General features: G+C 36.7%; 1 protein-coding gene across 3 annotated transcripts in view; it reads left to right on the top strand.

The window, feature by feature from the left end:
* The window catches only part of LOC109536736, a 142,970-nt gene that overhangs the window by 84,247 nt on the left and 43,194 nt on the right, over positions 1-15,529 (top strand). For all 3 annotated transcript variants that reach the window (XM_048663753.1, XM_048663755.1, XM_019903083.2), the window contains 2 exons: positions 8,194-8,311; positions 13,527-13,690. In XM_048663753.1, the coding sequence (XP_048519710.1) occupies positions 8,194-8,311; positions 13,527-13,690 (282 nt within the window). The remainder of the gene's footprint in view (positions 1-8,193; positions 8,312-13,526; positions 13,691-15,529) is intronic.

Genomic DNA, 15,529 nt, shown 5'->3' with positions numbered 1-15,529 from the left:
GGTCAGAAGATAAGCACAGTTAACTTTCTGGTTTGGTCTCGGACAATATCTGGATTGAATGGAACTTTGTCAAAGGTTTTATGTCACAGTTAGGCGAAATTTATCGAAAAGGGCAATCGCAAAGCGGAACTTTCCTAAGAAGTTTGCTGATTGGAGTCAAGTCACAAGTCTTGTAATTGGTTTATCGCTGAAGGAGAAGCTGGATAGAAACAATGCATGTTGGTAAATAACACTCTAGTTCCGTTGATAATCAAGCAAATATTAATAAATATTTTCAACGCTTGTAGATGATTGATTGATTGAGTTATGGTGGATTGTTTCGCTTTGACAGGGTAAATATAGATTTCGAATATACGATTGGATTTTGAATTGATGTTTGCATATGTGGAATTGGAGCAAATAAGCAAACAATTCTAACATTCAGTGCTTCTGCAACGATAAGTGTATTTTATATTTTAATTCAGCTCTAAAAAATGACTTGGGTTTTCCATTCGGGATTACAATTAGGCAAATCTAAAACTAGTTAGTTCGACTAGCATTCAGGGCTTAACTTTGCCGGAGAACTTTACCGTTCCTTAACCAACATTTTCCCGGTAATTTCAACTCAAATATTATTCCCATTAACCAACACGTTAATATAGTTTACACTTGTGCCCCGCAACTATTTTTCATCTGGCATGCAAATGGCAATTCACTAGGAAATTCGGAGAAAGTTTGGCGATTGCTGCGAAAGTTTTCCATCGGCGAAGAGTTCATTATTTTTACATAAAATTTTGAGTGGAGTTCTCCAACATTTGTTGCTTGATTATGTACTTTTCTGTTCTGAATTGTCCAGTGATTTAAACGATAGCGAACGCTGGATTTTCACCCGAAAAACCCAATCGATAAGCTATTTCTGTCTTGTAACGTACTAAATAATTTCGATTGTAAATAGCGCGGACTTTGCCACCCTCATCGATATTGCAGTTAAGCGTCCCACCTGACACCTAAAATCAGTCAATTAAAAATAAGTCAACATCTAATTGAACCATGAAACTTGTAAATTACTTTAATAATTAATTTGAAGTAAATCGCTCAACTTGAATCAATGGCAGTAACTCGTCAGGTAAATTAAAACTTTATCATCGGGAGTTATTGTTTAGGTTCTTGTAGGTGGAATAATGTGATTTTATTTTAATTTACCAATAGTTTGCAGGAATAAACTAAACGAGAGAAATGAACACGCCACATTTTCCGCATCTGAAATAACCGTCAATTATGGTTCTTTTTTAATTTCTGAACAGTTTTGATTGTTATAGAAGATATCCGTTCGGCAACTATCCATTAAATTTCGATTTTTGGACCAAAATCTTCTCAGGTACTTTAAATGCGTCAACACTATTTTTTGCTCAAGGAAGCGAAAAATTTTAGCAGCTCAGGAATAAAGATCCTAAACTTTCTGATCCGAAACAAATGCAAATACTGGCTCAGTATGAACGATTTTTTGACCGGTTTTAATTGTTAACTGACGATATCATTTAAACAGAAACGACTTGCATAATAAAGTTCGATTTTTGGACGCAAAACTACTGGGGTTGAAAGCTTCAGTATCTCCATAAAATTTTCTGCAAAAAATTGAAAGCACTCTTCCATTTTTGCAATTTTTGGAGAAAACGAGATTTCTGCCAGCTCAGTAAAACCCATACTAGACCCATCAGGTTCAACAGAAATCACAAGTTATTGCTTGTTTTGAACGGTTTTTGAGCAGTGGTGATCCCTTTAACATCAAATATTTGCATAATCGAGAGAAACTGTTCACCTTAAGTTGTAGGCCAAGCAAAAATCGCCGTAACTCACCCGATAAATAAAAGTCTTATGAGCGGAAGTTATTGTTCACATTACTGCACGTTCAATAATAAAGCGTCATCCAGATTGGGCAATAATTTGAATGAATAAACTAAGCGACAAACGTTCGACCGTCGAAACATTTCCCTTGTTTGTGCATAGTTCATGTTATAAAGCCCCATGCAAATGGATAGTGGTGAAAATTGTAAGTAAAACGAAGTGGGAACAGTTGGAAAAAGCACGGAAGTCACTAATTGCACCTTAAATATTTATGATTCGTTCGCTATTCAGGTGAAACTGTAGCGGCTTTGGCTTCGATTTGCATAACGGAGGTTGTTGGCAACCAGCCGCCAATTAAACATTTTTCCTAATTCTTTTGTGTGGGAACAAGGCGAAATTTTACAATGTTGTTGTTGGCGCCAAGATGAATTCGAATATCGGAAACCGATCTGCCATTCAACAGATAGTCCAATTTATAACGATATTAATATCCCAACGCTGATTGAGGAAATATAATAGAACCGTCGAATGCATTGCTCAGGAAGCGGAAATGAGGCGAAAATAAATTGCCAGATTGCCCCATTATAGAAGTTCGATAGATCAATTGAAAAATAGAAGCAAAAAGCGTTTCCGAAATTTATAACGACCTAGCGTGCCTTTATAAATTGACCCTTAACCGCCCTATCTCCTTCTAGGTGTATAAATTTAAATTTCATGCAAGTAAAAAAGAATTATGGCCCTATAGGAGTGAGAAAGGACGAGAGGCCATTTAGAAGAAGCCATAATTCGCCCACTGAAATACATTAACAGGGTAAGGGCAATACTTTGACATATAAATCCTGGAAAAGCTGAAAGCTTATAGATGTTATGGGTTTTCAGAGTTTTTATTCTTGTAAATAGCTGATTTGCCTATAGAGGACTTTGGACAAACTACTTAGAGCTGGAGCGTAAATTTATTTTCTGTAGAGATAAATTGGTTTGCACATGGCTCTAACTTTAAGGTAAAGGAACGGCATTCACTGGAAGCAAAATTAAAATATTGCCATAATAGAAGGCACATTCTTGCCAATTCTCTCTGTGTTTTCTTCCATATATTTTCATTAAGGAAGGACTCGCTCTAGAAATTCATCTCGTTCCCAAGGATATCGCATGCCTTCACTTAAATCTTCCATATTTCAGATTGCATTGTATTGTATTGCCCTAGACATTTCCAACTAGAAATTAATATTGCGTGACTCTACTTGAAACATTCACCGAACAGTAACAATTATTTCGAAAAAATCCGATCACGCGATTTCCTTTAAGGGATTAAAATAATTAGCTCATGCCGATTGTCAAGCGGTGCCTTTTCGACTAATTGCTCAATTTTCTCAAATAAATAAATGCTTGTTCCAAGTTTTCCTCAATTACGCCACATTCACTAGAATTCATTGTTTGTCCAGGTGTGTTACAACGAACTCAAATTTCCAATTACAACCTTTATCATGTGAGAAATATAAACATAAATTTCTGAAAAAATCCACCAAGTATTGCTGACAGCTTTAACTTGCGTATCTGCAGCCGATTCTCCATCGCTAAACTATAAACTTTGTAAGCTGTTCATCAAAACTTAAATTGTTTCGCACTTTAAAGTTTTCCTCGCGAAAGATAAAAGCTGAAATGACTTTAAGAATTGTAGGAGCTGCGAATATGTGCAACATCCTCCACGTTGAAATAAAGTAATTTTTATGAAAGTTTGAAACAACATTTTATCGGTTCCAACCCTACGTTCGCACTGTGGCTGTTATTTGCACATAATGCATGGGTGAAGATTCAATTTAAGTGAGTAAAGTTCTCACTTTGTATGCCTTTATTTTATATTTGATTCAAGGAATATTTAAGTACGTACTTCTTTAGTGCATTTAAATCTAATTAAAAATGACTAAGATCGCATTTCCTGGATCTAAGCAGCTCCACCCGTTCTGCTTGGAAATTATTCAGTCAACTAGATAAAATTGCAAAACTTTTGCCCACCCGACTACGGCTTATTAATATTTAAGAAGCAATTAACGATTTAAATGAATCGTGAAACTATATTTGGCTTTTGCAGATAAAGTTTCTCGATTTCAATATATTGGACTGGAAGTTTGCAGCTGAATTAGCAGGGATTTATTGAAAAATATATAAATGTTTTTTCACCGGGTTTCCCCGATGAAAGTCTGCGGAAATTTCAATTAAAATGGCTCTTTGTGAAGTGTGTTGATCGTCATTAGAATCTGAGTTTATTGTGACTTGGAGAACTGCAAACAATCGGGGTTCTTACGGAAAACATTTGGGCTTTTTCCAGTCCCGTTTTATAATTTTTTGGTCTTATGTTATTAATCGCTATAAGGCAAATGTGCTTGCATTAATTTTAATTTATTCCTGAGGTCAGTATTAAGATGCATTCGTTGCCCCACTTCGATTCATTGATACCAGCAATGGTTTATTGCAAAACGCACTGAATAATGATTGGTTGCAGTTTCCGCTCACACCTATCTATTAATATCAATAAAAATGATCGTTTGGCGTGCGTGTGGCGATATAAATTATGCATGTTGGGCGGCTACATAAACACTAATGTAACACCTCATAGCCGATAGAAATATCTCGAATGTATCATATTAGTGTAATTTTGCGACTTAAGTTTGAGCGAAATCCGTCTCCCATGGAATTCAATAGATTTATCGACCAATTTAAATTTCAATTTTAATGAAATTTTAGCCATAAATATAGATAGAGTGGAATTCATGTTATTTATAATGCTTTCCAGGTGGACTGTTAATAATGTGAATAAATGCATTCGACAAAAATGCATTTAGAGCGTTCATTATTCTCGTACGGATTTTTTAAAATAAATTATTTGAAATGTCATTATAAACAAATGCAAAACTTATCGATGCATATAAAAGTTTTGTTTTATGGTTGATAGAGTAAGCTGAAAATATGTAGTTTAAAAATATTTTGCTTAATTCTGGTTAGTTATAAGCCGAGTACTTTCGTGATTATTTGCAAATCAGATCAGAAAAGGTTGCTATAAATAGATTAAATTTTAAAGTAGGAACTTTGATTTTTGAATCTTCAATTTTAATAATGCACAACTCAAGGCTACTACTAGATAGTTTGTCAAGAGTTTTGCCTGTGACGGAAAACTTGAGAGCTTCGGCTGCTGCAACATTCAATGAATGTTTCATTTGAATATATTTAAAAGCACTATCCTAATTAACTTTTATTTGAATTTAACATTCAGGAAAGTTCAAAGAAACTTTTTTTAATTGAAACTGAATACTAGCATCATAACTGCAGTAAAGCTCGCTTTTTGATTGGTGAATTAAAAATCGCAGTAGAAATTTTTGAAATTCACAATGGCCAATTGTTCAATTTCTGGGGCTCATTCCGATTGCAGCCTTTTAATTACTTGTTTCGTAACTTCATAAAAAGTTGTCCGCCTCTGGAAGTTGCCGTTTATTAAGCCCAGTGTGTCGTCCAGCGGACCGTGCATATCTAAATAATCTGGGGGATGTAAATTCAGTGCACGACGGCCCGTGAGGTTGCCGGGAAAGTTATAGCCAAAAATTTACTATTCTTTTATTTTCTGGCTTCTGACGCTGAAGACCCACTTTTCTTTTGCGCCCGTTAAATGACCCTAAAACTGCTTTTTAATCTGATGCAAACGATCTGCGGTTAGCTAAACGATTCCCATCATATGCCGCAGCCTTAATTAGCATCACATTTTAAGCGTTTCATAACGCATTCGTGTATGATACACGCCACATTCTGTACGGTTTGCAGTGAATCGCCAACAGAAGCTGAAATAATTGAGTTGGAATCAAACACTGCAAATCTGTAAATAACATTTTTTTATGCAACCTTCACTTTGCTGCATAATAGATGGCAAAACCTTTTTAATTACTTCCATTCTCAATTTGATTGGAGTTGACTAGGGATCAGCAAAATGACTCGCGCTGCCAAAAAGGGTTTGACCTAAAAACAACTGCAAATTTTATGTAATTAAGTTACTGACATTTAGCATGGATTCGTTTGTAAATATGTGAACGAATTCAATAAAAAAAGGCAGCGCCAAACAAACCAGTACAAGCAAACATTGTGAAACCGGATTAAAACGAGCGGTAATTATGTTTTATGGGTATGCTTGTTAATGCCCGAATTTCTATTATTGATTCATGTTTTACTTGAAAATTAGTTTGTTTATTGCGAGCGAATAAGTCCTGATTAGGGGTACCTTGCATTGAAAATTAAACTAGAACTGTATTTTATTTTTGAAAATTGTTACTTGATCCTCATATCGAAGTCAATGAATATAATTTTTGGCTGAGCCTACGGATGCCGATTTTACAGATTGGTTAAGCAAATGGTGGCCACATTTCGAAGAGAGTTCGGATTTGCTTGTTTCTCCGGTTTAAAGTAGGTACTTTAGGTGATTTTTCTTACTGTGTCTTAAATTATACCGTATTTTGGCCAGTTTTCAGCTGTTTAAATAAGTTCCGATTTTCAATTGGCTTCTCTGCGCTAATATAGTCTCAAACAGGGTGTATATGACCATCAAAACGCTTCTAGGTTCGAGAAATATTCGTTGAACTCCAAAAACCCAAATGTAAAAATAACAAATTCCACTTTTGCACGAAAAAACCAGAATATCTTCGAATCTCTGAATTTATCGAAAAAATTTAAGTCGTCCTAAATGTGTGAAACTGTGCACTATTTTATCGGAAGGAAGTGAGAAGCGCAATCAACGCAACGATAAAACTGCAAAAAATCGGCCAGTTTTGAGCGAGTTATTAATACTTTGCCTCTATATGTTCTAATATGGTCTCAAACGCCCTGTATATGTGCACTGAGAATCTGCTGATCGAAAACTATCCATTGCAGTCAACAAAGAAGCAAAAGTTGGCGATATTTGAGCCGTTTTGAGGCAGCTTCGATATATCAGGTAGTTTTGTACTTTACGAATTTTTATCAATTCAATAACGACATCAAATGTTCGATTTTTATTAAGAGAAATATTGCAGGGCTTATTTATTTAATGCTTTCAAACAGAAGCCATTAGACCATTTTCGAGCTGAGTTCTGATTAAAGCGTCACAGTCCAAAGCGCTGGAAACATTTATAAATCATTTATGAATTCATATGTATTTAGCCTGCATGTATATCCGCAAGCACAAAATACACTGTTTCACAGATAACTACCGCTGAAATTGATTTATCAGATTTTCGCCATATGCCTGATGAATTATAGCTAAATTTGTGCAGATGTGAAAGGGAGATTTTAGGAAACCTAAGAATCCTAGCTGCTGAGATAAGCTCATGCATTTTGCTCTCAAATTCCCGATATTTGCACTAAGGCCATTACTAACTAATTCTGATAAAATCTGGGACGGCATGGTCATTTCCAGAGAGCAAATTTCTAATTCCCATTTTATCTAAGGTCGTTTACCCGTTGTGCTAGCTGATAGCACGTATTTCATTAGGCATTTGCCATGTCCCTTTTCCTCATGTTCTTTTGTCAACAGAATGTTATTTCTCTACTGGATAGTTCAGCTGATAATATACATAATCAATCAATTTAAGTATACTGAATATTGCATAATTTTCAGTAAAATTGTCAAGTTTTATGAAAAGGTTTTTCCAAACTAAATTTGTCAAAACTTATATGAGGCTTGAAATTTATAAAACGATAAAACGAAAATTGAATTTTAAGCCATTCATAACGGAGCGGCCGCTTTAAGTACCAAATAAATACTCTGGGCCTTATTTAGAAATTCTTTTCCTCTGCCGCTTGACCTTTTTCTCTGTAAATAAGTTTATTGCAGCGGCCAACTTACACGCCTCGTAACGTCCACTGGACTTGCTGTTTTATGATCCAATATACTTTCGGGTTTTGTAGAGTCGGTCGCTTTAAGACAAGCAAATCATTTCGAAACGCTATTTACGAATTGGGATCGGCCGAGGCCATTTGTTCGGATTTATTCCGACCTTGTGTTCCAAAGGGCCGGCAAATTTTTTTATCGCGCCCTTCCAGAACTTGCCAAACAGGAAACGAGGACTTTTATCCGGTTTCTCACTTAATAAATGTGCTGCAGATATATCAATAAACCTTGTGAACTGAAGTAAATTCTAAACGTTTTGCAGTCAGTGGAAAGCCAGACAAATTTCGCGTTAATGTGAGTTTTCAGATGTTGATTCCATCAAAACGTTTTAAATAGAAGCTAGACTTGGATTGTATTTTCTTAGCCCTTTTTCGGGGGCAGTAAATTTGAATTTTCGGAACATAAACGTAATAAATTTATACAGTCCATTATAGGAACGCCACTAACACCTACGTTGCTCTTAGTTTCAGAGAAATTCTTCGAGCTGAAACGTCTAAAAGCCGACGAGGGATTCATAAGGGTACAATGCCGTGCAGACGGAATATTCCCCAAGCCGGTGATGACTCTCCATTCACAACAAAGGTAATTTTAACTGTGTTTGCTAATAAACACCTTACATGGAACGCTATTGGCTTTATTGACCGCCAAGGGATAATTGGTTAGTGCAGTTAAAGGAGCTCTAAGGGCGTTAAGCGTAAATGAGCTGTTTACGACTGTAAAATTCACTTTGGAGCATGGACTCGATGGGCTGCCAATTGATTCCGCTTTAAAGAGATTTTAGCTGCACGTTTTATTGAATGTAAAGCACTTCCCTTGTTTAGCTCCACGTGATCAATTGTACCAATTAAAACCGTGCAAGAAACAAAGCTGGAGAAACTCGGGGGCAGTTTTACCGCCACTAAACCGTCTAACAACTTCCCATGTTCCCCACATATATCGGCCGTTAATTACTTAATTGGTTTCCTCCTTTCGCAACATACGCGCACCGGCGGTACCGTTTCGGAAGAAATTAAGAACTTCCTGCGAAGGAAGTGGGCGGCATCGTAAATTAACCATCATAGCCTTGGTAAGGTCACGTGGCCAGCCATGAAGAAGCAAGAGAACCGAATGTGATCGTAAAACTTAACTTGACAGACCGACCGGTCGGGATTACAAGAAAGGAATTGGGCCACGCGTTTAATTGAGAAATAAATCTGCGAATGCGTTTCCTGTCGGAAAAGAAACTTGACAGCCATATGAGATTAGGCCGTTGGGGAATTGAGACTGAAGGCCGAGTTTCCAGGAAGTTAAAGCGAGTGTCATAGATGAAATCTATATTCGGTTGTTTATTATTATTCTTTATTTAAATTTCTTTCCTAGTTAGTGTCACACCATTTCTGTCTGGGCGGCAACAAATGTTTGAATAGGTCGATAAGGCGGGCGATCATCAACATACACATAAATAGTGTATTAGAAGGGAATCAGTAGTTTACGCCCAAATGGACCAAACTGAGTTTGGCATAAGAAAGCATATTTTAAACAGTTTTATTTACGATAAGGCATGTGTTTTTCAAAGCAAAAAGCGCAACTGATTTTTCATGCCAACTCCGTTTCATCCATTTGATTGATTTTTCGTATATTTTGGATAAAAATACATACAGACGGTGATTGACATGTTGCTGGTACAACGCTTGGCCGTATAAACGCAAAACGGCATTCGGTTGTTTATTATTATGCCTTATTTAAATTTCTTTTCTAGTTAGTGTCACACCATTTCTGGCTGGGCGGCAACAAATGTTTGAGTAGGTCAATAAGGCGGGCGATCATCAACATACACATAAATAGTGTATTAGAAGGGAATAAGTAGTTTACGCCCAAATGGACCAAACTGAGTTTGGCATGAGAAAGCATATTTTAAACAGTTTTATTTGCGATAAGGCATGTGTTTTTCAAAGCAAAAAGCGCAACTGATTTTTCATACCAAATCGGTTTCATCCATTTGATTGATTGTTCGTATATTTTGGATAAAAATACATACAGACGGTGATTGACATGTTGCTGGTACAGCGCTTGGCAGTGTAAACGCAAAACGGCATTCGGTTGTTTATTATTATGCTTTATTTAAATTTCTTTCCTAGTTAGTGTCACACCATTTCTGTCTGGGCGGCAACAAATGTTTGAATAGGTCGATAAGGCGGGCGATCATCAACATACACATAAATAGTGTATTAGAAGGGAATCAGTAGTTTACGCCGAAATGGACCAAACTGAGTTTGGCATGAGAAAGCATATTTTAAACAGTTTTATTTACGATAAGGCATGTGTTTTTCAAAGCAAAAAGCGCAACTGATTTTTCATACCAACTCCGTTTCATCCATTTGATTGATTTTTCGTATATTTTGGATAAACAATTCATACAGACGGTGATTGACATGTTGCTGGTATAGCGCTTGGCACTATAAACGGAAAACGGCACTTAAAACCTGAATTTTTAAAGCAATCATGTACACCTCTTCTAAGTGAATGTTGCCCCAGTTGAATCGCCCTACAAATGCATTTGAAAAACTGAAACCATCTATATTAATTTTTCCCAAACGTTTGTAACCTACATCAATTTGCGAGCGGATTTCTGAAAAATTGAAGCAGGCGTTTAGGGTTTCCAGCTAGGTCTCATAAACTGGAACGAAGCAGCTGAACTTTAATCATCATCAGCCTGAAAGAGACATTTCACTAACGTAAACGTAGTTTACGTTAGTGAAAATGTCAAAAGGCCATTGCGTTTATCTTTCTTGTTAGGAGACAATACACTGTAAAGGTTTCTGGGCCTTGAGGTCTGATGAAAGTTATATTGGGTTTCCCGTTTCTCAGCGCGCGGAAACTTATTTCGTTACGAGCCAAGGGTTAAAAGTCGGTTTCTTTGTGCAAGTTACGAGATGATCTTTTCGCGTAGTGTAACGACAACTTCGCGGGTTCAGATTCTTAAGCTTATTGTATTATTGAGCCAGTTTACGGGCGTGTGAGCATGGATGTCTGGCTTTGAATATTCGCAACTCCTGTCGCATTTCCAGTTCATTTAAGTTGTGGAACTTTCCTAGTTCCCACATGTCTGAGTAGTTAAATTCAGCTCAGATTTGTGGGACATCAAAGCAACAATCGAAACAATATGGTGATTTGGTTGGAATGGAAAAAGCACTTTGCCGGAAAAAATTGCGGAGAAATTGAATACTCTTGGAGAAGCGAAAAGAAATAGCTCATTCCAAGGAAAACATTTAAGGAGCGATTCCATATATCACCCTTTTATTCCATTTGGACCCTCCGCACCCTCCAAATTATGGCTAGGCGGCAGAGAACGCTTTTAGTGACCGCAGGGCGGACTCTTATCTTTTCACACACCACTGAATCAAACTATTATGAAACGGACGAGTTGGGGACGGGAAACCTCCATTTTTGCGACAGCATTGACGCGATGGCCAAGAAAAATGCTTCGGGGGCAATTTATAGCTGCGCGATGGCATTTTTCATTGCCGAGTGCAGTTTTCAAGAGATGCTCTAATAAATGGAATACTTTTAGTGTAGTAGTTCAATTCACAAAAGACATCATGTCCAAGGAAATGGTAAGTTTCGGAATTTTGACCGAGTCGTGCGAGAATTCAGAGGGAAATTAGGTTTTGGAAATTTTACCGAACGTTTCAAAAGGCGACGAATTTAAAGTTTTCTAAGTTTCATTTCGTGATTAGCAGGCAGATTTGATTAAATTCGGAAAGGCAAACTCGAAATCTGTTTGGCGGAGGATTAATAAGCATGTTTTCGCTAAATTATTTAGGGTTTTTTTTAGTGCTTTTTTGTTTAAATTCCACAAAAATCGTATCTTGAGAAGCTGCTACTGATCTGAAGAAAGGCAATCTCGAAGGCCACTTTTGAAAATAACTCAAAATATATTTTATACACATTTTCCAAAATTTTCGCTTCAGAGAGAGCAGATCTGAAAATTAAACTTGCAAGATCGTAAATTGTATCAATTTGAACATAAATCGGCAATCAAAAATTGGTTGAATTGGAAATTGTGCGGTTGAAATCAATTAAATTGACCTATCAATTTGAAGAAATCTATTTGAACTATTTGTGATGCCCAGGTTGAAGAAATTCTTCAGGGTATGTTCATATTTAATGAAAAAATTAGGTCCATTACTCTCTTAATAGTCAAAACTGTGAAATGTAAAAAAACTTTCTGTTTAGTGCGGTTTAGAAATAATTTTATTATTAGACCACATGCGTTCGAGACTGAGAATAAGACTTTGCAACTATTGCTGATGAACTACAGTCGCAAAAGCGATTGGGAATGGAAAACATAATTTTTATACAGGAGCCAGTCGCACATTTTTGCCGAGAAATCAAGGAATTGATACTCAGGTTATTCAAAATCATCAGATTTTGCAAACTTCTTGTTCACCAGGATCACCTGAACGAAATAACTAACACAAACTAATCGAAATGAGCCCAAAACAACCCATATTAGCACAAGCTAACACAAACTCTCACTGAGATAGAGGAAATTTTTTAATTTTTGATATAGTCACTTATTTTTCTTTTAATTGCGAATGCTAATTGAAATAACATGGAAAATCAAGAATTGAGGAGCTTAGAATCCATGTAACCATTAGTTTCGCGTTGCGTGATGCCATTCGAAACGACACTCGCCATAGAACCAGGAAGTATAAAACGTTCAGAATTGCCTTTTCACGGACAATAAAAGCGGAACAAACCACACTAAAAGCGAATAGATCATAAAATTCCACTTTTCCTAAATCACATTTATGCGCCACGTCCGAAAACGGAGGGCATAAATAAATCGACGAGTTATTCTCGCAATCAGCAATCATTTAGACTGATAATGTAGACCACGTTTCCAACAGTTTTATAACTCTGCTCAAACCCCCCGAAGATAATATCTGGGCTCTAAATCGGCCACCATAGGCGCAGCGGATTTTGCCAGTTTATTATTCTGTTCCGAGTTATTATTCCGGTACCACACGGACTATTTCAGACCAGATAATTAAGCCGAATGTTAGCGTCAAGATTTGGATGTGTAATTTCCGGATTTTCGATGTAGCTTCATATTAGTGGTGGTCATTAAATGTTTTGCCCCCCATTTCGTGCACTATACAACAAGCTACATAGTTGAGTTCCAATCATATCAGCATAACTTTTTAATGCCCTAGTTTAATTGATAAAACTTATTGGTTTTTTTATTGTGTTGGATTTTATTTCCGTATCTGCGGGAACGAAAAAATCGGTCGTTTGCAACGTAAGATTAGTAGCAAACAATATGCATAATTTAAAATGCACATACTCGGCCAACAAGCACTGAAAATGCCGTTTTAATGGTATCGAATTTGATAGCTAACGAACGTATGTTCTGAATAACTGGTTTTAACTAGCGATTTTAAAAGAACTGATTTTTCCTATTTTGTTTATTGTTCAGTGAGTGCACTGTGAGAAGCAAAATATATAATCGTTGCTGGCACTGAATAGCCAGAATTTAAAAGGTTTGTTTGATTTCCATTGCATTTCTTTTTGTTATACGTACGTTGCATGTTCCTTTTCACTAAACATATCGGGCAGATGAAAAACTTGTGAAAAAAACCTTCTGGGGCAGAAAATTTGTTTGAGTGTTTTTAGACTTGGTTTTGCCTATTTGCCATTATCACTTCACACGTAATACTGGGTGGCAATAAATAACCAAAAATAGCACAAATTCATAACATAAATCTAGCTCGCGAGTCGGAAAACATCAAATTGAATGCACATGTTCTTTCAGGCGTATACCAGAAGCAATTGTGCAAAGTAAACAGGAGGGCCACCTTTACGAAATCTCGGCCCAGGTGACGTTGCCCGAGCTGGAGAAACCTGAGGAATTCTCCTGCAAGCTGCACATTCCCTTGGCGAATTACACGACACGTCGAGAGACCGTCTTTTATCCAGGTAAGACGTTCTTTGGGTCGGGCGGTTTTCGGGAACGGTCGGTTTGATTTAACTTGCCTTGTTTAGATTTATATCCCTTTTGCCCAAAACTGTAGACAATCATTTACATTTGGTCCACAAGGGATATTTAGTTAAGAAATGAAATGCAAAATTCGCCAGCTTCTGCCCGGCAAATTCAGCCTAATGAAGGGCTTGTTTGGATATGAAAAACTGATGAGCTCTTCATAGAACATTCAGTACAAAAACAATTACTCAGTAAAGTGAATTTCCAATAGGATTTAGATCAATAAATTTGCCTCGATTTCTAATGCAACGAAGAAACTTCCTGAAAAAGTCCACCGATATCATTTCGAAACACCCGACAATTCTCCCCTTATACGAAACTCTCCAGTGCAACTATCAAGATCTGTTATTTTTCCCATTTCCCAGACCTTCGGCTAATCTCAAAGAACACGGGACTTTAATCACAATAAAGTTCCCAGTTGGGAATCAGAAGAGACGTCTTGCTGGACCATGTATCAAATCTTAGCTTGATGAAACTTTAAACTGGTGTAATTCGCTCGGAGCAACGGCTAAAGAATAAATATAAAACGACGCGGCGCATTTATAAATCTTGATGTTTCTGTTAAAATGCAACTTAGCACATAGATTGGACTTTTATGACCACTATGAATGGAACGTGCAATTATTTCTTCTTGAAGTTGAATGCGGATTTTTCATTAGTTTTTCGCTGGAGGATTATTGATTTTATACTTGAGGGAGGAGGATGTATTAAGTGAAATTTAAACACTCGTCACTAGACTCCATGGACCACAACGCTCTTTTTTACATTGATATTTACAGAATGGTTTTTTTTGTAAACGACAATGGAACTTTTTTTAAAACATATATTTCGTTCTCTACAACATTTTAAAATAAAAATCACCCATCAGCGTACTCTTGCACAAATGTATTTCTTGGACAGCAATTAACTGAGTCCGATGCGAAATATTCATGCGATAAAAAACGAAGCTATTTACTTTGACAACACGAAGCAAAACAGTAGAAAATTGCAAAATCCTTAGAGTTCCTCTATTGAGAACTGGCTGCTCTTCCTAATACTCCGAACCGGTAAAACGCTGACAATCCCAGAAATTTGGATACCAAATTGAGTTTCCTAACAGAAACAATTTAACGACATTTCAATTATTGGACTCCTTTGAAAAAGCGCAGAAAATTTTGCAAGTAAAACTTTACTTTTAAAATCATCGTTTTACATTGTTTTGCGCTCGGGAATAGCATCTGCCTTTGGGCGAAACACATTTCATCTTATTAAATTTCCACCTAAATACAGAATAGAAACTTCTTTATCTTAATAAGTTTTCTTGCTGGTGGGTACAATTTACCTCGTTTAGTCTAGATTGGAATAAACTGGGCTGCAGTCACGACCGAAATAGGATTTAAAATGTAAATGATATTATGCCAACGATTCTTTCGTTTATATTTTTACGTTTAAAGTATTTTTATCTAAACGTCCGAACTTCAAAGGGCCCGTAAACCAACAGGAAAAATGCCACTGCAGGCAATGTTCCATTGACCTCTGCTGTCATAAATTTCCATCAACCAGATTGTATCAAAGTTTTATAAGCTCTTCCGACTGTTACGCTTCCAATGGCTTAAATATTAGAGCAGCACTGTCTCAAAACAAACCGCACCGTGCTCATAGCACTGTATGATCAGATATTCCCACTCCAAGGTAAGAGAATATCTGATATTGTTGTTCATAAATAATGGAAAACCACGAATCCAGTGTCGGTGGCGTGTGGAAGTGAGAATAATGCCAGGAAGCCTGAAACGGTT

Source organism: Dendroctonus ponderosae, unplaced genomic scaffold (genome assembly GCF_020466585.1).
Source record: "Dendroctonus ponderosae isolate FM_Combo_2020 unplaced genomic scaffold, Dpon_F_20191213v2 Dpon_F_20191213_2, whole genome shotgun sequence".
NCBI lineage: Eukaryota > Metazoa > Arthropoda > Insecta > Coleoptera > Curculionidae > Dendroctonus > Dendroctonus ponderosae.
The sequence above is the reverse complement of the archived record's forward strand: the minus strand, read 5'-3'. Positions and strand labels throughout refer to the sequence as shown.